Source organism: Parambassis ranga, chromosome 2 (genome assembly GCF_900634625.1).
Source record: "Parambassis ranga chromosome 2, fParRan2.1, whole genome shotgun sequence".
In the NCBI taxonomy this organism is placed as follows: domain Eukaryota; kingdom Metazoa; phylum Chordata; class Actinopteri; family Ambassidae; genus Parambassis; species Parambassis ranga.
Window position 1 is genome coordinate 976572 of NC_041023.1, and position 26124 is coordinate 1002695.

Below are 26124 nucleotides of genomic sequence, written 5' to 3' on the forward strand. Positions count from 1 at the left end.
GCTTCAATATTTCAACAAGGCCTCCGGATCACTCACGGTGGCGCCGCGCTGCGTCCACAGACAGACAGGGGGCGGAGCCTCTGGAATGTTTGTCTGTTCACTTCTTCATGCTTCAAATATGTGAAACAATAACGCAGGAAAAATCAATACTTCATGGAAACGTCAGGAAAAGACTAATTAGGGACGCACGTGTTTGGGATAAGCTCCGCCCCCACAGAGAACTGCTGGCAGGGGTGGAGCTTAAAGAGGCGCGCTCCTCTGAGGAATATTAACGTCTCGGGCTCAGTGACCCCGAGCGCGCCCTCAGCTGAACCTGGGCGCAGGCGTGCCGCTTCTAATCTCCTCCCGCTCCCTATCAGCGTAAACACCGAGCCTCCGCCGTCTCCACCAATCAGATATCAGCGCGGCCTCGCTGCTTACAGCTGCCACGCCGTGCAGACAGAGCAATTACTTATGGCGGTAATATGCATTATTATTCCTGTTGCCGGCCGCTGATAAGTCGACGCGCAGGCTGAGAGGCAGACAGATGAGCCGCGGTCCTTGAAGGCAGCACGCCGCGGACCATCCTAATATACTGCAGCTGTTCTGGTGTCAGCCCGTGCTTTACCGCTGCCTGCAGAGCTCCTGTCACCTAAGTCATGCCCACCTCTGAGCCTCCACGCCGCCGCTCCGACAGCCCCGCCTCCTTTTACACGCCCGTCCCACGTTATTTATTCCCAACAATTTCCTCTCTATCAAAGAACAGGGCTAATGCCGAGTTTTAATACGTTATTTACACATAAAAACAAGCTATTTACGGCGGTATGTGTGCAGCAGGAGGAAAATGAATGGGCCCCGGCGCCCCTCTCCGATCTGTTATATCACAGTTTAACAATCTGGATTGCTAATAGAACCATTTATCATGGAGCGGTCATTTATTTTATGTGCGCGGCCCAGGTCCCGGTCCCAGAGGCCTATGGAAATGGGGTGCGCGTATAATGAAGCTCAAGTGCGAGTCACTTTGTTGAGAAAGTGGAGACGGCGCTCTGACTGCATTAGAATGGACCCAGGTGCTCCTCTCTGCTCCTCTTTGATGACCAGATTTATTTTTTGGAGCCTCACATAAAATAAAGCTGGCACCGCGGCCGCTGGGCCTGCAGCGGCGGCCGCCATCTTCTGACCCCGCCTCCTGGCTCTGGCTCGAACCGCGGGCCCGGCTGCCTGGCTAATAGAGTCAGATGAGCGGCTGTATTTCCTGTGACAGCGTGCATCTGTCTGCCGGCCCGGGGTAATAACTGCAGGCGCTCAGAGAGGCGCCGCCTTATTGATGTGCGTGTCACAGACTTTTCATAAAGCTGCTCGGAATCTGATTGAAGGTAAATGTAGAGTTATTGCCTTCCTCTTTCTCAGGAGCCAATCAGAGCCCAGGATTGTTCACACATGATCCCGGAGCTTCCCGCTCTGAACTTTGACCCGCGCGGCTCGTCCCGCCTCCTCTGTGTGAACCGAGCTGCTAATGATCTGATTAACGGGCGTCGGCGGCTCCTCACATTCATCTTGCTGAGAGTGAGTTTGTCGTCGCTGAGGGAGATTGATGCGCCTCCTCTGCCTCCCTGCGGCCTCCCAGGTCTCTCTGCTGAGCCGGCCCGGTCCACAGGGAGGGACCCTAAGTACTTAGCACCTCCTCGGCTGCCCCGGGGCACCTGAGTGCCTGAACAGGCTCAGGACTCCCCGTCTGAGAGATAAAAAAGGAAACAAGAGTCAATGAATCTCTGGCTGCAGCAACAGTGATGAACAGTGAGCACCGCTGGATGAATGGAGACGTGTTTGCGGCGCTTTAAGCCGGCTGCTGATAAGGACGGATCTCTTCGGAGTAATTGATGGTGGCTGGATGCGCCGGCTGCACAGGGAGCACTCAGGGGGTCACAGAGAAAAATGCAGCCGAGGAACGGCTCGGCGTCCGGCCCCTGCTCCGAGAGGACGGCCACTAATCTTCCTGAACAAGAAGGAGCGGGAGGAGGCGGGGGAGGAGGCGGGGGAGGAGGCGGGGGAGGAGGCGGGGGAGGCCCTGCAGAGGGAGCAGGAAAACAGCCCCCTGACATCAGCTCGCACACCGACGCTGCTCCTCTTTAACTCATTTGACATTGTTTGGTTTAAAAACACATTTTAAGGAGCTGATCAGCTCTGATTGGCTGCAGTCTTCCAGTAATCACTCAGGACGTTTCCACATCTGTGAGCCCACTGCGCGCGCGCACACACACACACACACACACACACACACACACACACACACACACACACACACACACACACACACACACACACACACACACACACTTCTGTGGCTCTTTGTAAACATTTAGCTTGAGGACTTTCCAAGATGGCTGCTGTGTTTCATCTTTAGGAGCCTGCAGATTAGACGCACTAAGTGAAAGCAGAAGAGTGTGTTTTTGCTGGTGTGTTTACAGGCGGGTGGAGGATTATGGGATTAAAAAAAAGAAGAAGAAGAAGAAGTTGTAGCTGTGTGGAGGCTGAGAGGAGTCGTTAAGGAGCTTGTAAAAGCAGGGCCTGGTGTTTGCTGTCTCCGGTGACGTGTGCAGGAGTCGGTGTCTGCAGCTCGTCCTTTTTAACACGTATTGTTCTCAAGTGTTTGGTTCTCACCAGGATCAAAGTGAGGCGCCGCCGCCGCCGCCACGCTGAAATATGTGACCAGCAGCTCCAGGCGACGTCTCGCAGCCGCTAAGGTTCGCTTCTAAAAACAACAGGCTGCATTCCTGCAGACTCACAGCTGTGGGGAGCGAGGCCAGGATGTTTCAGAGGATTAAAGCCAAAACTTCCCCCACCACCTCTTCTCCTGGTCTACCAGACCGGCCGGCCACCCCCCCCTCCCCCCTGAGAGGTGGCCTCGGGGGTTCAGGGGCAGCTCCCAGGTCTGTCTGGGTTCACCGTGAAGGCTGAGAGCAGAAACATCCTGACACCGTCAGACCTGACTCATCCAGCAGCTCCGCTTAATCATCATCATCATCATCATCAGCATCATCAGAGAGGGATGCCGCGAAGATCATAATGGGGGGGGTCTTGTATAAACAGGTTAGGACTGTTACAGACATGTGTGTGTTTAACTTGTGACCTGTTGAGCAAACAGAGGGATCAGTGTGTGTGTGTGAGGCTGAATCAGAGTGTGTTAAAGTAAACAGGCAGATCAAGAGGAGGTCAGCGGGCACGTCTCCACTGCAGGGACAGACAGGAACCAGGGGGGGCCTGATCAGGCCTGAGAGGAGACAGTCAGCTGGGAGGATACATGAAGTAAAACCTGCAGCTGCATGGTGCCCGTCAGAGTGATGAGTCCGGGTTGGACGTGTGAACGGAGGCGGTGTCAGACCTGGAGCTGCGCCTCCGCCCGCTCACACGGCTGCCAGCCGAGAGCGGCGGCGCTCTTTACACAGTTACAGTGAAATGAGAAGAGGCTCGCTAATTGCCCTGTAAGTATTGCAGAGAGCAGCTGGAGATTAGCAATAACAGCTAATTAGCCGGGCTGCAGTGGAAATCAAAGGATAAACACACAGTCTGCCGTTTGTCTGCTGATGATAAATCAGACTTTAACAGCTCCGTCTGAGCGAGCAGTGTTGTGTTTCAAACAGCCGCCAGCGGCCCTTAGCAACTGTAAAACACGGCAACATGCACAGAGAAATGTTTCCCCTCATAAACACGCTGAAGTCAGCGGCTCCGCCCGCCGGCCGCACGCTCGCTGCGAGCGGCCCGTCACGGCCTCATTAGAGGCCTTCAGCGGAGCCACGGGAGCATTCCACTCACCCGGAGGCAGAGCCGCTGTCAGGTGAGGGAAGCTCACAATGCATGCTGGGAAATGAAAGCTTGACACCCAGGTGTCCAATCAGATGCAGGCAGAAGGAGTCAGGCTGACATAGTCCTTTGTTGCCGTGGCGACTCTCTGAACCCCCCCTCCCCAGGGTCACGGTGCTGCGTCCACTCTAAGACGTCTCCTCCCTCTCAGCCTGACTGACGGACTCCGTCTTTGTCCTTTCACAAAGGAGGGTGGGAGTCACTCCATCTTCCTCTCTGACTCCACCCACGACAAAGGCCGGTTCTTCATCAGGCAGAGAGGACTCTGGGAAAGCCTCACTTCATTAAAGGAGTTCCTCCTCCAGAGGCGGATGATGTGCCGAGGCTGTGGGTGTAATGACACCTCCCTCACTGACAGACAAGGAGGCCCGACAGGGAACCTGCTGCCCCCGTTCGGACCCCCCTCTGTCAGCGACCCCCTCGGCTGAGCTCCCCTTTCCTCATCAAGACGTCGTGTATAAATGTACAAACACAACAAGGACACAGCTCAGCAGGACAGTCATCCGGCCCACCTCCGCCTCGGCGCCGCTGCAGCTGATGCACCGCCTCTAATAGCTCTCTTAGACTAATTGTTGTCCTGATGTGCTTCGTCTTGTAGCCATTGGTGGCGTTTCCTCCAGCTAATTAGCCACCAAACCAGGCCAAGCACGGACCGAAATAAGGTCAGCGAATAAACCATCTCTCTCTTAATCTGCACAGGAAACTCGTTGGACAGGGGACAGGGACAGGGGACAGGGACATGGGACAGGGGACAGGGACTCAGAGAGGAGCTGAGACGGGACGAGTCAGCATTTAAAGGTGCTCTCATTGTGTGAGGCGGCCTCTTCTTCTCTAAGCTATTCAGAGGCTGAATTGTGCAGGTCAGAGGTGACAGGAGGAGGAGGAGGAGGAAGAGGAGGAGGAGGAAGAGGAAGAGGAGGAGGAGGAGGAAGAGGAGGAGGAGGAGGAGGAGGAGGAGGAGGAGGAGGAGGAGGAGGAAGAGGAGGAGGAAGAGGAAGAGGAAGAGGAAGAGGAGGAGGAGGAAGAGGAGGAGGAAGAGGAAGAGGAGGAGGAGGAGGAGGAAGAGGAGGAGGAAGAGGAGGAGGAGGAGGAAGAGGAGGAGGAGGAGGGGGAGGTGGAGGAAGAGGAGGAGGAAGAGGAGGAGGAGGGGGAGGAAGAGGAGGAGGAGGAGGAAGAGGAGGAGGAGGAGGAGGGGGAGGTGGAGGAAGAGGAGGAGGAAGAGGAGGAGGAGGGGGAGGAGCTAACAGCTCACAGTGTGTAGGAAACATCTGTCAGAGATGAGATGAAGGCTGTAATTACTCCTCCAGTCGTTTATGGAACGCTGCGCCTCGTTGTGCTCAATTACAGCCGAGCGCGGCCGCTAAACTAAACGGAGCTGAGCGGCGTGTTTACAGCGGTGTCATCACCGCGGACGCCAAAACAAACCCACCAAGCGTCCTGTAATTTCCCCTCACAGTGATGGCTGTGATAGATGAGCTCAGCATCACGTGTGTCTGATCAGAACGTGCTGCATCACGCCGCACATGTGTCTGAAGCTCGGACGTCCTGCGGCGCCCCTCGCCGCTGCCTGGAGGAAGTCAGCCAGAGGCCTGGCTCTCCATCACCCGCTGTCAAACAAACACGGCGAGCAGAGCGGAGCCGGGGGAGCGGCCCGCTCACACAAAATAGAGCCTCTCCTGCTTCAGCACATCACGTCAGGCGGGCGGCGGAGCGTTTATCGACACGGGAGGCGGCGGCCGAGTGCTGACGGGACAGAACCTGCATCTATTCTGGAGGTCCGGGCCTCCTCCGTGACGATCAGGGGATTGGCGGGGTGACGCCTCAGCTTTTCACCTGCGACGCATTCATCACCGGGACGAGGAGGAGGAAGAGGAGGCGCATCACTCAACAGATTCCCCGGTGCTCCTCCTCCTCTCCGGGCTCCAACATCTGTCCCAGCAGAGGCCTCATTAAGACATCACAGCGCAGCTTACAGAGCTAATGTGTGGAGGTGTTATTCTTAGCCGCTGCCCCCCCACCCATCAGCCTCCTTCCTCATTTTGGAGAAGAACTAGGTCTTTGTTTAATTTACAGATGGCCCATTGGAGTAATTTCCCATTCAGCTGAGTCCGGGCCGAGCCGTAATCCCAGGCGCCCCCCTGGCGAGGGCGCCGGCGGGGTAATATGGATGTTAGCTGGGGAGCACGGTGACAGCCCCACAAGCCACGATTTAATTCATTGTGTTTTAATTATCGCTCTCATTCAGCGGCTCTCATGGCTCCTCTCGACAGCGCGCCTTTATCACGCGCCCGTCCGGGAAGATAATAAACTTTTGCTTTAAGGTAATTACTTAATCTGGACAAACCTGTGTGTTAAGCAGTGCTATTAAGCCGGGGGGCGATAAATCAGCCGCACGTTGGAGGTGGCTGATTACTCGACGCCGCAATCAGTCTTTGAACCCTCGCCGTCTTCTAAGTACCTAAATTACACAAACAGCATGCTAACAACACGCTGCCGGGAAGACGGCGAGCGGAGGAGGCCCATCAGCAGCGCCGTCACCACCGCCGCCCGTCCTCGCTCTGTTACTGCCGACTCACCTTCAGCGCAGTGATGCATGGAGGTTATTAGCATGTGGCCTGAGCCCAGCTGTCCGGGGCTGATAAGGAACTCTCCCCTGTGGCTGTTTGCCACCGCAGCAGGGACAGAGGCATGGGTGGAGGCATGGACGGAGGGATGGGTGAAGGGATGGGTGGAGGAATGGGTGGAGGGATGGACAGAGGCATGGGTGGAGGAATGGGTGGAGGGATGGATGGAGGGATGGGTGGAGGGATGGACGGAGGGTTGGGTGGAGGGATGGGTGGAGGGATGGACGGAGGGTTGGGTGGAGGGATGGGTGGAGAGATGGGTGGAGGGATGGACGGAGGGTTGGGTGGAGGGATGGGTGGAGGCTCCATCAGAGCCACTATAGAAACATTTTAAAAGGATTTTTCCTTTTTTAAAAAGTCAGGACTCAGAGCTGAGCGTCGCGTTTGTGTCGGGGTAACTCTGGCCCCCGCTGGGTCTGGTTCTGGGGACAGGAAGTGAGGTCGGAGCTGTCGGGATGTGACAGCAGCGGTCGGATCTTTGGCTCTGAACCTGTGACAGCAGCACGGTGAACGGCTCCTGCTGCTGCTGACTATGAAGAAGTGCCGCCGGCCCGCTGCAGCGCCGAAACAAATGTTATCAAGCAAAGACTAATAGATGGCTGGAGCCCGAGCGGGGGGCCGCGCCGCCGCCTGACGCCGCTGGGCGGCCCTGGGGGGACCGGGGCCCAGTGAATCAGGTAAACGCGCCTCTTGAACTCTCATGAGCGCTCGCCTTTTGTTCTTCCCGTGGCGGCAGAACAATGGAGCTGTCCCAGTGATGGAATAAGCCTGCCCGGCCAGACCTGGCCCGGGACCAGGCCCGCAAAGGGACTGACGGACTTCCTCCCATACGGAGACACAAAACTCCTCATTCAGTCAGAGCTGAACTCAGCCGTGATTTTTCAGGAGAGGGGTCCCTCCTCTGACCCAGATCCAGCTGCTCTTTGTCCCCCCTCCTCCCCCGCTGACCCCCCTCTTATAATTCAACCCGCAATGAATGGTGCATTAACTGGAGCTGCTCGGTCAAAGGGGCCCGTTAGACCTGCACACACACACAGACACACACAGACACACACACACACACAGACACACACAGACACACACACACACACACACAGACACACACAGACACACACACACACAGACACACACACACAGACACACACAGACACACACACACACACAGACACACACAGACAGACACACACACACAGACACACACACACAGACACACACAGACACACACAGACACACACACACACACAGACACACACAGACACACACACACACACACACACAGACACACACACACACACACAGACACACACAGACACACACACACACACACACAGACACACACACACACACACACACACACACAGACACACACACACACACAGACACACACACACAGACACACACACACACAGACACACCACACAGACACACACAGACACACACACACACAGACACACACAGACACACACAACACACACACACACACACACAGACACACACAGACACACACACACACAACACACACAGACACACACAACACACACACACACACACACAGACACACACAGACACACACAGACACACACACACACACAGACACACACACAACACAGACACACACAGACACACAGACACACACACACACAGACACACACACACAGACACACACATGACACACACAGACACACACACACACAGACACACACACAGACACACCACACAGACACACAAATGTATTTTCTGCAGATTAAAAGTCATCAAAATATTTTTTGAAACTTTCTTTGACTGAACGCAGCTCGGACGGCGGCAGGTCGAGACAAAGCCGCCTGAAGGAATCCAGCCTGGTCCCAGCAGACCCCCCCCCCCCCTGTGCAGGCTGAAAATGAAGTAAAGTGGGCTATTTCTGTGGGGCGTTCAGGGACCGGGTCTGTCCGTCAGCCTGTCAGGGTGCAGAGTGAGAGGAATGGACCTGGAATGCTGACTCACTCAGGTCTGAGGCCCCGGGAGCCCCGGGAGGCCCCGTTATCCCCTCCCAGATAATGATCCGTGGCCCTGACCCCTCCGCTCCCAAATCCCAGGTCACCCTGCGAGACTCCCGCTAGAGTGTGTGTGTGTGTGTGTGTGTGTGTGAGACACCAGAGGAATTTTAATGCAGTCCAGAGATCAGCTGGCTCACCTCCTCCTCCTCCTCCTCCTGTCTTTCCTTCCTCGTCTTCTCCACTCGAGGCACACCAGGTTACAATTAACAGAACTGAGGGCGAGCGAGGGAGGACATGATGAGAGAAAAGCAGAGAGAGAGAGAGAGAGTGAGGCGACGCCTGCAGAGTTAAAACCAGAGAACAGTGTTAACAGGAAACAGTTAAAAGCCCAGAAAGGATGAAGATGTTCTGTAAACAACCTGTTAAAGGACAAACACACAGCTCGTAAACATGCAGCTAGCTTAGCTTAGCTTAGCTTAGCTTGACTTACTTCAGACGTCCTTCTGTGCTGCCCCCAAGGTGAGGCGTTCAGGGGCAGATGAGGAGCGACGCCTCCGACTCTGCAAACACAAAGCAGCATCACTTTAGCTGAGAGTCAGTCAGACCGCTTCCCATCATGTTTACACTGTGTGTGTGTGTGTGTGTGTGTGTGTGTGTTGGGAAGAAGAAAGCTTTTCCCAGCCCTGTCAGCCCCGGTTTGAGTCGGGGCTGCAGCTTCCCTCCACACAGTCCATCATCCCGTCTAGTTCAAAGAGCGTCTAGCTGCAGGTCTTTGTCAAAGCCTGGTTGGAGATCTTTTATGTTCAAGATGTAGGATTTCTTAGGACGACTTTGATTATTTATTTATTCCACTTCTCTTGTGTGATAGTGCCAATATTTTACACGAAAGTGCTCAGCTCGCTCTGAAATTCATCTTTCTTTATTGTAGCCCTTTTTGCCTTTGAAATTTCTCGGGGTTTGAAGTCTCCTCTCCCTCCCGCCCTTCCTCGGCTAACCCTCTCCCTCTTCTTCTTCTTCTTCTTCTTCTTCTTCTTCTTCTTCTTCTTCTTCTTCTTCTTCTCTGGCTCTCTCTGTTCTGGCAGCCCCACACCACATCTTCCCCACCTTCCACACGCCCATCCCCATCGACATGCGCCACCATGAGGGACGGTACCACTACGAGCCGCACGCCGCGCTGCACGCCATGCACAGGTAAGCCCCTCTCTGCTGTGTGTGTGATGAAGGTCTGGGTCTCATCCTCGGTGACTGCACTGCAGCTCAGAGGCTGCTTTTCCTTTTGCAGTGAGCGGATGTTAGCCGGCGCTGATGAGAGCCGAGCGCGTGCCAAGTTCAATATGAAAAGCAGACGACAACACGCTGCCTTCCTCCAAAGTGAATAATCAATGCTGGCTCTAAATCCCCCTCTGTTTCCGATACAGTTTGATTATGTGGGCCAGCGCTGCTCTTTGCCTCCGAACGTCTGGGGATCAAACAGTCAGAGAAGTCTGAAGTTTGCTGATCCAAACTGAGCAGAGAGAGAAGAGGGAGCTCTCCTCCAATAAGGGTTCAGCGGACAGAGCAGAGAGTTTCACATCTTTACACACGTGAAGCCGAGTTCAGCCCATCAGACTTCCTTTAAAATGACAGCGCTCATCTCTGCGAGAGGATTACAGCCGACGGAAAAACATTTCTCATTTAATCAGGATTCTGTTTTTTGTTCCTGGAACAAACAGAATTTTTAGTCTGAATTGTAAATCTCAGAAAAATACGATTTTTCACTCTGGTTCAGAAAGAGCTGATCAATTTGTCAGATTTCCTATGACCCTTGAATGCATCATGTGTGACTTCTGCATGTTAAATGTCCTATAAGTCTCTGTGGATTCAGGAAGCCATGCTTAACGGTCATGTGACACAAACACTCCCAGAGTGAGAAGTTTATTTTTTTAATCAAACTGAGTCCCCGTCCTGGGCCGTCCTGGCCCCGCCTGGCCTGTCCTGGCCCCGCCTGGCCTGTCTGTGGCTCACATAAACACATCTGGATCCATCATAACGCGGCCCGCCTCTTTATATTCATTAACGGCCTGTTGTGGAGCTAATCTGTGCGGTGCAGGCCGCGCTGCCCCCGAGCCAGCGCCGCCTTAATGAAAGTCCCCGGGTGTGGAGGTCAGAGCCGGGCCGAGCTGCTGCGGGCTCCATTTATCTTCCTGCAGCCACAAACTTCACGGCGACAGCTTGTGTGTGTGCAGGCGTGCGCTGTGATCAAACTTCTGAAGCTGCTGTGCGGTGCGTTCAGGTGACCGTAGAAGGGAGCAGCGGCAGCACATGTGGGTTTGTGGCACAGCCCGAGTTACTTTATCACGGAGCAGGAAGTGGCGGCGAGACAAAAAAAGTCAATAGAATCCTCCAAATAGTGCTCTTACATTTAAATTCACAGATTTGATGGTGATGCATACTTCGCGCCTGGCGGAAGCAGGGCTATTCATCACGCCGGCCGGGAGAGTGGTGGGCGGGGGAGGGGAGGGGAGGGGGCCCGGGCTGTCCGCGGACTCGGCCACCTTGATTAATGTGATTTGATCTTGACAGTGGACCCCTAATTCATCAAGACCTTGATCTGGCTGTCGCTCCCCCCTGCCTGTGCCAAATTCACCTAATTACAGGAACATTGCGCAGCAAATTAAGTGCGGTGTCATTTGTCGCCTGGTGCGGCACTTTGTTATCCAGCCGTGGCGGCGTGTCAGAGGTCCCCTCCATGATTGTCTAACATGACACCTCGCCGCCGTCCCCTTTATCACTGTTTGCATATACCGTAATGAGAGGGCTGCTTATTTTGTCAGCTTGTCATAGAAGCAGCCGCGCGGAAGCCTCCTTCTCCCTCCTGTATACGAGAGATGCTCCTGTCCCCGCCGCAACGAGGCCGCAACAACACAGACACACACAGTCAAAAACCAGTCTGAGACCAGTCAGTCAAAAACCAGTCTGAGACCAGTCAGGCAAAAACCAGTAAATAAAAAACCAGTCTGAAACCAGTCAGTCAAAAACCAGTCTGAGACCAGTCAGGCAAAAACCAGTCTGAAACCAGCCAGGCAAAAACCAGTCTGAAACCAGCCAGGCAAAAACCAGTCTGAAACCCGTCAGGTAAAAACCAGTCTGAAACCCGTCAGGTAAAAACCAGTCTGAAACCAGTCAGGCAAAAACCAGTCTGAAACCCGTCAGGTAAAAACCAGTCTGAAACCAGCCAGGCAAAAACCAGCCTGAAACAAGTCAGGCAAAAACAAGTCTGAGACCAGTCAGTCAAAAACCAGTCTGAGACCAGCCAGGCAAAAACCAGTCTGAAAGAAGCCAGGCAAAAACCAGTCAGGAAAAAAAACAGTCTGAAAGCAGTCAGGCAAAAACCAGTGAGACCAAAACCAGTAAATAAAAAACCAGTCTGAAACCAGCCAGGCAAAACCCAGTCTGAGACCAGTCAGGCAAAAACCAGTCTGAAACCAGTCAGGTAAAAACCAGTCTGAAACCCGTCAGGTAAAAACCAGTCTGAAACCCGTCAGGTAAAAACCAGTCTGAAACCAGTCAGGCAAAAACCAGTCTGAAACCCGTCAGGTAAAAACCAGTCTGAAACCAGTCAGTCAAAAACCAGTCTGAGACCAGCCAGGCAAAAACCAGTCTGAAAGAAGCCAGGCAAAAACCAGCCAGGCAAAAACCAGTCCGAAACCAGTCAGGCAAAACCCAGTCAATAAAAAAACAGTCAAAAACCAGTTAGGCAAAAACCAGTCTGAAACCAGTCAGGCAAAAACCAGTCAATAAAAAACAGTCAAAAACCAGTCTGAAAGACGCCAGACAAAAAACCAGTCACTCAAAAAACAGCCAATAAAAAAAAACAGTCAAAAACCAGTCTGAAACCAGTCAGTCAAAAACCAGTCAGGCAAAAACCAGCCTGAAACCAGTCAGGGAAAAACCAGTCAGTCAAAAACCAGCCTGAAACCAGTCAGGCAAAAACCAGTCTGAGACCAGCCAGGCAAAAACCAGTCTGAAACCAGCCAGGCAAAAACCAGTCTGAAACCAGTCAGGCAAAAACCAGTCTGAAACCTGTCAGGCAAAAAACCAGCCGAAAAAAAACTGTGAAACCAGCCAGTCAAAAAACCAGTCACTCAAAAAACAGCCAATAAAAAAACAGTCTGAAACCAACCAGTCAAAAACCAGTTAGAAAGATGCCAGACAAAAAAACCAGCCAGGCAAAAACCAGTTTGAAACCAGTCAGTCAAAAACCAGCCTGAAACCAGTCAGTCAAAAACCAGCCTGAAACCAGTCAGTCAAAAACCAGTCTAAAACCAGTTAGGCAAAAACAAGTCTGAAACCAGTCAGGCAAAAAACCAGCCGATAAAAAACATTGAAACCAGCCAGTCAAAAAAACAGTCTGAAAGAAGCCAGGCAAAAACCAGTCTGAAACCAGTCAGGCAAAAAACCAGCCAATAAAAAGCCAGTCTGAAACCACTCAGTCAAAAACCAATCTGAGACCAGTCAGGCAAAAACCAGTCTGAAACCAGCCAGGCAAAAACCAGTCTGAAACCAGCCAGGCAAAAACCAGTCTGAGACCAGCCAGGCAAAAACCAGTCTGAAACCAGCCAGGCAAAAACCAGTCTGAGACCAGCCAGGCAAAAACCAGTCTGAAACCAGCCAGGCAAAAACCAGTCTGAAACCAGTCAGGCAAAAACCAATCTGAAACCAGTCAGACAAAAAACCAGCCGAAAAAAAACTGTGAAACCAGCCAGTCAAAAACCAGCCACTCAAAAAACAGCCAATAAAAAAAAACAGTCTGAAACCAACCAGTCAAAAACCAGTCAATAAAAAACAGTCAAAAACCAGTCTGAAACCAGTCAGGCAAAAAAACAGCCAGGGAAAAGTCAGTCAGTCACCAGCCTGACATCAGTGTGTTTTGCCGTCATGTTTCGGGGACGTTTTAAAAATGGTCTGTGTTGAAATCAAAGCTCCGTCTCTGAGGAGACGACTGTTTGAGCAGGCCGAGCTCTGTTTGTTTGTATCTAGGTCATCTCTCTCGCTCTGCACGGAGGCGTTTGGGGGTTTCGTGATGGCGGCGATGGTGGTAGCGGCGGTGGAAGGGGGGGTTGCCTGTTAAAGTTTGAGAGGTGCGCTTCACGCGGCAGACTCATAAACCTACAGTGGGAGTTTATTCAGCGACACGATTTATCTAAATCAGAGCGCTCCCTGAGCCCGACACCAGAGACGAGAGTCACTGTCACACTGTAATTCATCTCCGGTGTCGCCTAAGAGGAGCGTGCGCACACACACACAGACACACACACTGATACCAGTCCAACAAAAAGAAACAGGAAGCAGCAACACCGCCAGCTTCAGAGATACTGAACAGCCAGGTTCACTCAGCTGGTCGTAGGTTGTGACGTTTATACTACAACCGCCTCTGTGTGATGACCGCCCGGCGCCGGCCCGGGACGCGCTCTGAAGGCCGGCCCCCTCCTGAGTAAGAGCTACATGTTGAGAGCATCAATAATCCAGGCCTGATCATGTGTTTGCTGGAGTCTTCCGCTCATGATGCAACCTGCTGCCGGCTAACGCAGCCTGTGTTGGACGCTGTGTGTACTTCTGAAGCAGGTGAGGGCTGCTGAGCTCGGCCCGTCACCCCCGTCAGATTGAATCCAGTCCTAGTGTAATGATCAGGGCTCGTTTAATCAGCCTGTTTCCTGCTGACAGCAGCTTCCTCATCACATCAGCACATTTTAGGATTAAAAGTTTCAAAACTGTCCAAAGACCTGGTGAGTCTGGACCACATGAAGACTGAGACACAGGCTGAGGTGAGTCAGAGGCGCCGCCGCCGTGCCTCCCCCCGGCCTCTGATCAAAGCTCCGCAGTCAGACGTGATCTCACTGAGGATCAGGTTCGCTCTAACCCCCCCTCCCCTCTCTCTCCTCCAGCCCTGCAGGTCTGACCGGCAGCCCCGTCATCTCCGACATCTCCCTGATTCGCCTCTCTCCGGCGGCGGTGGCGACCGGTGAGTCCCCATTCAGCCCGCCCCACCCGTATGTCAGCCCTCACATGGAGCACTACCTGCGCTCGGTGCACGGCAGCCCCACCCTGTCCATGATCTCAGCCGCCAGAGGACTGAGCCCGGCAGACTGTGAGCCTCCATCACACACACACACACACACACAGGAATGATCAGGAGAAAACAAACTTTTGTAGCTAATTTAAAAGTGAATTTGTGAGTTTGTGTTACTCTCATGTTTTTATTCTCATTAATCTTTGAGTTTTTCGGAGCCGTTCTGTTTAATTTAGAAGCTGAAATAAAGCAACGAACTCAGATGAAAGTCTGAATGAATGGACCTGACTCAGGTTTAACACAAACAGTCCGGAGCTTTTCCTGTGAAATCTTTAGCAGAGGAACAGCCTGCAGATCCTCGTAGACGCTGTTTAAAGCGGCGGCGGCAGCCTAACCTACAGTAAGGGGGCGGGTCATAAATCTCCCGCTGCGCTCTGTCAGCGCTAATGTGGCGCCACGCTCCGCCGAAATAAGGTGGACGGATGCAAATGGCTGTTTGGAAATGAAGGTGTTCCAGTCACCCCTCACCTGTGCTTCTGATTCCCCTCCCCCCTCTCCTCCCTCACCCTCTCCCCCCTCTCCTCCCTCACCCCCCCCTCCCCCCTCCTGCAGTGGCCCACGAGCATCTGAAGGACCGCGGGCTGTTCGGCCTCCCTCCTCCTCCTCCGGGTGCCAGCCCGGCCGAGTACTACCACCTGATGGCCAGCCACCGGAGCCCCTACAGCGAGCTGCTCATGCAGGGGGCCGGGGCCGCCGCGGGGGCCCACCTGTCCGACTACATCACCCCCATTGACGGTGAGTACCGGCGTCTTTTCAGGGACTGGATCCTGTCCTGGTCCCAGCGGTGAGATCACTGTGAGACCAGCAGAAGCCTGATTACATGTTTAATGTAAAAAAAAAACATGGCGGCGCTGTGACCCGTCCTGTGCATGCCGCGGCGGGCGCAGCAGGTATGTTTAACGCCCTGAGTGCCTACACTTTGATGGGGCGCTTTGCTCAGCACCTTAAAAGGAGAAGCCGTGTCTGAGAGGGAGACGGACGGCGAGGGGAAGTCCTGATGATGAACACCAGGCACGCTGCCGCCTGCCAGCTTTATCCGCTGCTGATGTGACATTTCCTCCTGCAGCATCATGGGATATCAATGGCTGGCTCAATGTTTAGTGGAGGACTTTTAACCGTCCTCCAGGATGTGAATATGTCCTCCACACTTTAAATGCTCTGCACAGTGATGGCAGTGAGGTCAGAGGGTGATGTGAAGCTCTGGGCGGCTCGCTCGGCGGCGCGGCGGTCTCAGCTGACGCTGTGCAGGCTTGTGAATGAGCTCGCTGTGTTGTGGTGTCGGCCTGCCAGCCGGCCTCACTAAAGCTGTCATAACTTCACTTCCAGGCGTCTCCAACAGTGAGCAGGCGCCAAAACAAACGCTCGGCCCCGTCCAGCCATGCAGACACGAGGAGGTCAGCTGATCAGGAGACACACACACACACACACACACACTCCTCCGGCCAGCCTGCTCGTATAAATCACAGTGGAGGAGTGGGGGGGGGGGGTTCCAGGTTTTCCATTGGTCCATTTATCAGTGGAAGTGGCACATTAATAAACACATCTCCCCAGAGGTGAGAGGAAGTAACAGAGACGGATACGTCTGCCAGTCCTGAGCTGCCTAAATCCACACACACACACACACACACTGCTCAGCTCTCAGCGGTAATGTCTGCGGTAATAAACCCGCTCTGAGCACCACCTCTCTGATTCCCACGGCGGACAGGAAGTGTGGCGCTCAGGTCTGCGCGCGCCCACAGACGTTTCCTCACAGATCAATTCCCTGTAAATTGCCCTCATTTAGCACGGTGAAGCCCGCCTGATGTTTATCAGCAGTAATTACGGGGGATTATTGTGGGGAGATTGATTAGTTATGTCTGAATGTTAATGAGGTCGCCACATGTGGGCAGATTTTGGAGTAAAGAGCAGAGAGTCGTGCTGTGAAAGGCGATGAGCGGAGGCGGCGCGGCGCTCCGGGTCCGTCCTGATCAAACTTTCAGCTCGTTGTCCTTCTTGAACCCGGGCCGTCCTCTGAGTTGTGTAACTGCGGCTAAATGTTCAGGATTTGTGTCACTGGGACAGATTTCAGATGTGGGTCAGCTCCTCATGGTTTCCCTCTGCCGCCTCCATCACAGCTACAGTGAATCAGACTGATGCAGCATCCATCACTGCCCCCCCCCTCCTCTCGGAGAGGACTCATTCTTTTAGATTAGCGGCGAGCGGAGGCCTGAGTACACTCACACACCTGTGCGTCCGCAGTGTCGCGCTTCTCCAGCCCCAGACTGACGCCCAGGCTGAACAGGAAGAGGGCGCTGTCCATCTCGCCGCTGTCCGACGCCAGCATCGACCTGCAGACCATGATCCGCACCTCGCCCAACTCCCTGGTGGCGTACATCAACAACTCGCGCTCCAGCTCGGCCGCCAGCAGCTCCTACGGACACCTGTCGGTCGGAGGCCTCAGGTAACACACCTGCACACACACACACACTTAGACTCCAGAGCTCCGCCTCTCACGGGTGTGTGGTTACCTGTCCGTCTCTCTCTGCCGCAGCCCGTCCTTCCCCTTCCCGCACCCCATCAACCCCATGGCCTACCAGCAGCTCCTCTCCCAGCAGCGGGGGCTCAGCGCCTTCGGACACACCCCGCCCCTCATCCAGCCCGCCGCCGCCTCCTTCTCCAGCCACCAGGCGAGCCTCGGCCTCTCCTCCCTGCCCTCCTCCGCCCACAGCAGCGACCTGACGTCGAAGGTAAACAGTGTGTGCTCGATGTTATGATGTGCGGCGTGCAGCGTCAACGGCCTCCGCCCACGCCGTCCTGCCCTGTCAGCCAGCCTGTAATCACAGATGAAGGTGGAGCAGTAAACACGGCGGGGCCTGTGATTATGTCAAAGCTTTAAATGACGTCTGAATTCTCTCCTCAGCACCACGGCGGCGACTCCGCCGTCAGCAGCACGGTCGACCCCATGATCACCAAGAGGTCAAAGGTCAAAGCCGAAGCGGAGGGCCTGAGGCCGGCGTCTCCGTGTTCACCGGTAAGACAGCGTGTCCTGTTTGTCTTTTTTTAAATGGACCCTGTGCTGTGAGAGGCCCCCGGGGGGCCGCAGCCCGCCGTGACCCCCTTGTAAAACACATCTGGGATGAAGAAAAACTCCACATGATAAGAGCTTTGCAGCCATTGGTTTGCTCGCCCCCCCCTCCTCCCTCTCCCTCCCCGGCCAGTGTAAACTGTGCCAGAGCACTTCATTTTCATGAAATATTGGCCGGGCTTTATTGTCATCTGAGGAGCCTTTTCTCCGTCTTTTGACAAATTTGCGGCTCCTCTCCGATAGCGAGGCAGGTTTGGGCTTGATGCATGGGGACGGCGCCGCGCGCAGGCGTCTTGGGGCCGGCAGAATTGATGAAGATAGCGTGCGTGGGGCACAGACAACATGCTGCAGTCAGCACGTTGTGTGTGAGAGTGTGTGTGTGTGTGTGTGGATGCAGGGAGCTGTGTGTCAGTCTCGGACGTGTGCGCTCGTGCAGGAAGTTTTGTGCATAAAGACTTTCAGCACCTCGGTGCAGGAGGACGGCGCTGCTGAATTAGAGGCCGCTGTAAACATGTGTGTGTGTGTGTGTGTGTGTGTGTGTGTGTGTGTGTGTGCGGTGCAGGTTGTCAAAACAAATGTGAGTCTGGAGTCTTTAACTTGAGCACGATGGGTCTGAATCTGTAATTTAACGTCTCTGGTTCAAACTCATGAACACAGAGCGGCGTCTGAGGCCGCGACTCTTCCAAACATCAGAGCGCACAGATTACAGAGAGACACAGAACCGATGCAGGACCAGAACTGATGCTGTCACATGTCTGATCTCAGAACCATCAGGGCAGCCTGCTGGACCTGAAGGACGACGTGGAGCGGGACGAGTGCAAGCAGGAGGCCGAGGCCGTGTACGAGACCAACTGCCACTGGGAGGACTGCAGCAGGGAGTACGACACGCAGGACCAGCTGGTCCACGTAAGTCTGGCTCAGACGGGACAGCAGAGACAGGACAGGACAGAAGAGACGGGGCAGCAGAGACAGGGCAGCAAAGAGAGGACAGCAGAGACAGGACAGGAGAGAGAGGACAGGACAGCAGAGCCAGGACAGGAGAGCCAGGACAGGAGAGCAAGAACAGCAGAGACAAGACAGCAGAGACAGTACAGCAGAGACAGGACAAGAGAGAAGAGACAGGACAGCAAAGACAGGACAAGACAGCAGAGCAAGAACAGCAAAGACAGGACAGCAGAGACAAGACAGCAGAGACAAGAACAGCAAAGACAGGACAGCAGAGACAGGACAAGAGAGAAGAGACAGGACAGCAAAGACAGGACAGCAGAGACAGGACAGGAGAGAGAGGACAAGACAGCAGAGACAAGACAGCAGAGCAAGAACAGCAAAGACAGGACAGCAGAGACAAGACAGCAGAAACAGGACAGGACAGGACAACAGAGAGAGGACAGGACAGCAGAGACAGGACAGCAGAGAGTGGACAACAGAGACAAGACAGCAGAGCCAGGACAGCAGAGCAAGAACAGCAGAGACAAGACAGCAGAGACAGTACAGCAGAGACAGGACAAGAGAGAAGAGACAGGACAGCAAAGACAGGACAAGACAGCAGAGACAGTACAGCAAAGACAGGACAAGACAGCAGAGCAAGAACAGCAAAGACAGGACAGCAGAGACAAGAACAGCAAAGACAGGACAGCAGAGACAGGACAAGAGAGAAGAGACAGGACAGCAAAGACAGGACAGCAGAGACAGGACAGGAGAGAGAGGACAAGACAGCAGAGACAAGACAGCAGAGCAAGAACAGCAAAGACAGGACAGCAGAGACAAGACAGGACAGAAGAGACAGGACAGTAGAGAGTGGACAACAGAGACAAGACAGCAAAGACAGGACAAGACAGCGGAGACAGACAGCACCTCAAAGACTCTGCAGCATTCTACAGCTCCACTGAAGCAGAGAGGGGGGCAGCAGGGAGGATTAGTGGGGGGGGGGGTGTCATTCACCTCAGAGGAGGAGGAAATCCTCCCATGATGCACCTCTGTGACTGTCCGCAAACATCAGTGTCAAGTCACTGCATGATTATCTGTCCCGCTGCACAATCACAGAAACATGAATCCACTCATCTGCAGCTTTAATGAAGGAGGCGGAGCATGGACAGGCTCAGGCTGAGGGTCCTAATTAGCAGCAGAGAAGAAGAAGCTGCAGGTCCTCCGAGACCGCCCCCCATAAGATGGATTCCTACAGAAACATCCAGCCGAGAACAACATGAGAGCCTCTTAGTGGACAAGTCTCTGCAGACACACTCACTTCTGTGTGTGTGTGTGTCCCACAGCACATCAATAATGACCACATCCACGGAGAGAAGAAGGAGTTCGTGTGCCGCTGGGAGGACTGTTCGCGGGAGCAGAAGCCCTTCAAAGCTCAGTACATGCTGGTGGTTCACATGCGCCGACACACGGGGGAGAAACCACACAAGTGCACGGTGGGTAACGGATGGCCTCGCCGGCCCCAACGGGCCCCCGAGAGGGCGGCTGCTCACACACTCTAAACACCAGCAACACACACACACACACCCCCAGGGACCGCAGCAGCTCACTGCTTCCACTCACTGCAGATTATTATAGAAAAACATGATTTAGTGACTAATGACGACCTCTGACATCACTTCCTGTCGTCTCTGGTCTGCAGTTCGAGGGCTGCTCCAAGGCCTACTCCCGCCTGGAGAATCTGAAAACCCATCTGCGCTCCCACACCGGCGAGAAGCCGTACGTCTGCGAGCACGAAGGATGCAACAAGGCCTTCTCCAACGCCTCTGACCGAGCCAAGCACCAGAACCGCACGCACTCCAACGAGGTACGGGACCCGCCGCCGAGCTCAGGCCACCTTAGTTTCCACGCAGTCTGTCAGTGATAACCTCCATGTTTCCACAGAAACCATACGTCTGTAAGATCCCCGGCTGCACCAAGCGCTACACCGACCCCAGCTCTCTCAGGAAGCACGTGAAGACGGTCCACGGCCCCGAAGCCCACGTCACCAAGAAGCAACGCAGCGACCTGCCGCCCAGGCCGCCGGCACCCAGGGAGAACGGCGAGAACGAGACCGGTCCCCGAGAGAGGATCCATAGGGAGGACAAGATATCGAACAACAGCTCCCCCAGAGGCGTGGAAGACTACCTGCATGTCAAGTCCATCAAGACGGAGAACTCTGTGGTAAGATGCTCAAAGACGCTAAGCTCTCTATGCTAACCTCTGCATGCTAGCCTCTGTATGCTAACCTCTGCATGCTAACTTCTGTATGCTAACCTCTGCATGCTACCCTCTGCATGCTAGCCTCTGCATGCTAACCCCTGCATGCTAACCTCTGCATGCTAACTTCTGCATGCTACCCTCTGCATGCTAACCTCTGTATGCTAGCCTCTGTATGCTAACCTCTGTATGCTAGCCTCTGCATGCTAGCCTCTGCATGCTAGCCTCTGTATGCTAACCTCTGTATGCTAACCTCTGCATGCTAGCCTCTGTATGCTAGCCTCTGTATGCTAACATCTGTATGCTAACCTCTGCATGCTAACCTCTGCATGTTAGCCTCTATATGCTAACCTCTGTATGCTAACCTCTGCTGTCTGTGTCTCCTGACCTCCCACATGGACAGACCTTACTAAGGTGAGCTCACCTATCATCATCTTCCTCCATCCTTCATCATTTCAATCTTTCATGTTTCCTCTTAACAACACTGGACCAACAGGAAGTCATCTTCACCTACAGTCCTAGTGTCTGACACCGCTTGTCATCCATGATGGTGCTCACAGCGGCGGCTCATCAAACAGGCTGAACGTGATAAAAGTCGCTGCAGGATTAATATTCAAACTCTGGGAATTGGTTGTGCAAACGGAGCCGGCGCTCCAGCTGTGATCAAGACAGCTTTTTAGCAGCGAGTATTTCAGAGCGCGCTCAGAGAGGGAGAGGCTGTTGTTCTTCATCCTGATGTGGGAAGCCCAGCAGCTGGGGCGCTCGGATCAGCATACAGCCAGAATGTAAACATTTTACTGTAAATATCAGTGCCGGACGCTGAGTGCACCTCCACCCGCTCCACCCGCTCCACCAGCTCCGCTCACTTTTCGGAGGCTTGTGCTGATTGGCCCTGCACTCCTGGCTCGGGCTCTGGCAGTCTTTCATCCTGCCCATTTCTAATTCACAGACAGACTGAGGCGGCCTGTAATCTGCGGTGCACCCCCACCTCCTCACCCCCACCCCCATCCCTAAAAACACTCATTATTTACAATTAAGCTGGGGGAGGATAAAAGCTGCTGCTCATGCTAACCGCTAACCGCTGTTCCACTTTTGTTCTGAGGAAACTCTTTTTAGGACAGACTGCGTCCTCACTTTCAGGACATGGGGACACCTTCAGATGATTTTGTCCTCTGTCCTCACAGATGTATCAGTCCAGCCCTGGCGGTCAGTCATCATGTAGCAGCGAACCATCACCACTTGGCAGCGCCGCCAACAATGACAGTGGAGTAGAGATGGCGGTGCACAGCGGGGGAAGCCTGGGGGACCTCAGCACCCTGGACGACCTGCCCTTCATGGAGTCGCTGGGCTTCGAGGAGTCCACCGGCGGGGTCGCAGCGGTGGGCCTCCACTTCAGAAAGCATCTCAAACAGGAGAAGCTGAAGACGGTGAGGGACTCGTGTCGGTGGGCCAACAGCCCAACGCCCCCGGTCCTCGGCACCAAGCTGCCACCCATACCAGCGAGCGGTGAGTGGACGGTTGTGGTCGGTGGCTGCAGAGCTCCATCCTTTATTCATCCTTTCTGCCTCTGTTCCTCCACAGGGTCCCTCCTGGAGAGTATGGGTGGAGGTCCGGTGTCCTTCCCCGGTTCCAGCTCGGGTGAACTGAGCTCTGGTAAATTGACCCTGCTGGACCACATCTCAGACCGGCGCGGCAGCACCTCCAGCACCCTGAGCTCAGTTTACACCCTCAGCCGCCGCTCCTCGGGCATCTCCCCCTGCTTCTCCAGCCGCCGCTCCAGCCAGACCTCCCAGTTCGGCGCCAACCGCCCCAGCAACGTCAGCTCTGCCGACTCCTACGACCCCATCTCTGCCGACATCTCACGGCGCTCCAGTCAGGCCAGCCAGTGTGGGGGGAGCGGTGGAGGAGGAGGAGGTCCTCCCAGCGCCCTCAGTCTGACCCCGGCTCAGCATTACCGCCTCAAGGCCAAATACGCTGCTGCAACTGGAGGCGCTCCACCCACGCCTCTTCCACACATGGACCAAATGTGTCTGGGGTCTTGGGCAGTCCACCATGATGACCCCCAGGATTCCTCCACCCACAATGGTCAGTACAGCCGCCACACCGCGTGCAGCCTGATGCCACACGAGGTCCCATCCGACCTCCCCCGCAGAGCCAGCGACCCTGTGAGCCGGGCCGCCACACATTCTGTCAGGCCGCTGATGCAGCGCTACAACAGCGTGGGGGCGCTGAGCCGAGGACCGACCACGCAGCCCCACCCACCGCCCGCAGCCGCCCGCCGACGTCCTGTTCACGGCGGTGTTCATCGACACCCCTGTGGCCTGCAGCCAGCCAGCATCTCAGAGAACGTCCCCATGGAGACGAGTGACATCCACGGGCTTCCGGACCGGCTGTACTACCAGAGACGGATCACCGACATGAACCCTGTGTCCTCTGTGAGTCCAGGGCAGACGGGTCCGTCTTCACAGAGGGACCACGTCCTCCTACAGTACTCCAAGCAGCATGAGCGTGGAAACCTGGCCGTCCTCCAGCAACACCTCAGCTCTGGACCCCTCACCCGCCCGCTGCAGCTGAACTCTGACTGCTCCCTGCAGAGTTCTGGTCCCTGTGGCACTCATCCAGCAGCCGCTCTCAAACAGGAGCCCACGGACGAGACATTTGCTGGATTTCTGCCTGTCCAGGTAAAAGCTGAGGACTGTGACGGATCGGAGCTTCGCTGCAGCCCTGGAGACCACGCTCTGTACTACACAGGGCAGATTCACCTGTTCGAGCCCAACAGGAACTCAAGCCGCCACCTGTTCCCGCCTTTTGATCACGCAGCGGCGCCTCGGCCCGCAGACTCTGACGCAGGTCTAGGGCACACACAGATAGACTTTGACAGCATGCTGGATGATGGGGATCAGTCCAGCCTGGTGTCGGGAACCCTGAGTCCAGGCCTGCTCCGCAGCCTGTCTCAGAGCTCCTCTCGCCTGACGACGCCCAGGAACTCGCTCACGCTGCCCGGCGTGCCGGCGGGGACGGGGAACATGGCCGTCGGGGACATGAGCTCGCTGCTGACTGCTCTGGCAGAAGAGAACAAGTTCCTGAGCGTGCCGCCACACGCAGCAGGCCGGACTCTGGACTCCTGACGCTCCTTCCTGTACAGTCCTGTTATTCAAAATGGCTGCCGTTGTGTGTGAAAAGCCATATTTGTGCAAAGTCTGCAGTACCATGGGTTTACTAAGTGCCTGCTTCGCCTGATCGTGTGCATGTGCTGCATATGATTCCATTTTAAATGCAACCAGGTGATCATGTGACGCCTCGGACTCCTGCCGCCATGTTCCACGCAGACTGAGGGTCAGAGGGTCACTTCCTGCTTCCTCTTCTTTCGTACACGTCTGCGGGCTGTGTGTAAATATCATTTGTACATTTTTAAGAAATACAATATTGACTCGGAGATTTTAAAGATGTTTGTGACGTCCTCTGTGTGGGTAGAGTTGTGTTGTTCCTTCCATCCACCCCGACACGTCAGGGAGCGGAGGAGCGTTAGCTTAGCCTGGCCTGAGTAAATATGAGGAGGAGGAGGAGGAGGAGGAGGAGTGTCGATCGCTTCAATAATTCAACAACTAAAGTTTGGCCTTTGAAGCCACGCTCCTGCACCGACTGCCGACACGGCACTTTCCTTTCTTGTGCAGCGCCGCCACCTCTTTGAAATCCCTTCCTCTGACTCGCCTTACCTCCGCCTGACATCATGTAAATCCTGCCTGGCTGATGAAAAAGGACGCTAACAGGAGAGGAAGAGGCGCGGCGTGCGCAGAGGCTGCCGCCGCTGCTGCAGTTAGCCCGTGTGTACTTCAATATTGGCTCTGACAGAGCGACCCAGAGGACGCAGCTGCTGAAACCACATAAAACAAACGGGCTGAGAGCAGCGAGCGGGCCGGGGGACACGGCGCTGAGAGGAACAAATGATTTTAGTCTGTCAGGGAATCCAGCCGAGGATGCGTTTGATCCGGAGCTGCTGATTGCTTTTGCCACTGGAATTCCTTATTCTGTCAGAGATGTGAGGAGGCGGAGGAAACCGCCGCGGGCGCCGAGCTCCGAGCAGAGGTGGAGAGGAGACTCACAAAGAGCCGGCGCCGAGCAGCACCTCCACTCAGTGATGGAGCCACGGAGCCGGGCCCCACTGTAACAGTGACGGATGATTATTGGAGGGACGTTACAGCCCTCCCCCTCCTCCCCCATCCTCCCCCCTCTGTGTCTGAGCGGCGAATTAAAGCTTCTTTAATAAAATAAACAGAAGGCGTCCAGAAGTGAAATAAACGTCAGTGTTTCTGCTCCCACATCATCAGAAACACACACAATGTGTTCATGACTGTAACGGCACAAAATAAATTAAGTTATTTTTTTAAAGTGTAATTTAATAAGACTTCATTCTGATTGATTTTGATAATAAAATAATAATCAACAGATTTCTGAATGTATTTTTACAGGGTCATTTCATTCGTTCTTTATTCCAGAATTCTGAGAAAGAAATCTTAATTAATTCAGAATTTATGTTCAAATTTTATTCAATTTCAAGGATCTGAATTTAAACTTTGAAAATAAAAACTTAATCATTTATTCAATTTTTAATCCAGAGAGAAAGTTAAATTAAAATAACCTTTTTTTATTTGATTTAATTTTTTTATCTAGAGATAGAAAAGTCTAAATTAAATTTATTTTTATTTTCAAATTTCATCTGATTGGATTTTTCAGTCTAATCAATCAGAGTAAGAGCCGTGAGTTTTAGGTCGTCGGTTCTAAGCGGCTGAGGCTCGGCGGTCTGTGCGGTCAGACGTCAGGGTCGCCGTGGCGATATGGAAGGCGACGGCCGGGCCAGCATGGAGTCAGGAGGAAGCGGCCGACGCAGTCTGACGTGAAGGAGACTTCTTCCGAGCCCCTGATGACACGGCGCTGCACTGTGGCGTCCTGATTACTCATGTGACAGGCGTGCTGTCAGCGCAGATGATGGATAGCGCTCTGCAGCCGCTGATGCCTCATCCCTTTCTATTAGACTGATATGATAATTCCCTCCAGCCGGGACATTCATTTATGAATCAATTTCAGGTCACACTGGCAGCTGAGGAGTCTGTCCGCCTCCATCAGCCCGCGGACCATCAGAGGGCCCGAGCACGCCGCCGCTGCGCCTCTCAGGTGTTTGTGTGGAGGCGCCCTCAGCGGCGTCCAGGTGTCGCACGATGGGGGGAATTTCCAATGACCCACAGCGGAGTGGAGCAGACTTCCTCTGGTGGCCCCTGAGGGACCAATGTATTATTAAGCTCCTCATTTCAATAGGGCCACCTCCCTGCC

General features: G+C 54.3%; 1 protein-coding gene across 1 annotated transcript in view; it reads left to right on the top strand.

Moving 5' to 3' along the window:
* Positions 1-23924, top strand: part of LOC114431711 (zinc finger protein GLI2-like) — a 24847-nt gene extending 923 nt beyond the window's left edge. The window contains exons 2-13 of the mRNA XM_028399308.1: positions 9523-9631; positions 14365-14567; positions 15102-15284; positions 16788-16989; positions 17080-17275; positions 17449-17559; positions 18379-18519; positions 19884-20033; positions 20240-20404; positions 20482-20760; positions 21981-22302; positions 22378-23924. Coding sequence (XP_028255109.1) covers positions 9523-9631; positions 14365-14567; positions 15102-15284; positions 16788-16989; positions 17080-17275; positions 17449-17559; positions 18379-18519; positions 19884-20033; positions 20240-20404; positions 20482-20760; positions 21981-22302; positions 22378-23924 — 3608 coding nt within the window. The remainder of the gene's footprint in view (positions 1-9522; positions 9632-14364; positions 14568-15101; positions 15285-16787; positions 16990-17079; positions 17276-17448; positions 17560-18378; positions 18520-19883; positions 20034-20239; positions 20405-20481; positions 20761-21980; positions 22303-22377) is intronic.
* Positions 23925-26124: the final 2200 nt, after the last annotated feature.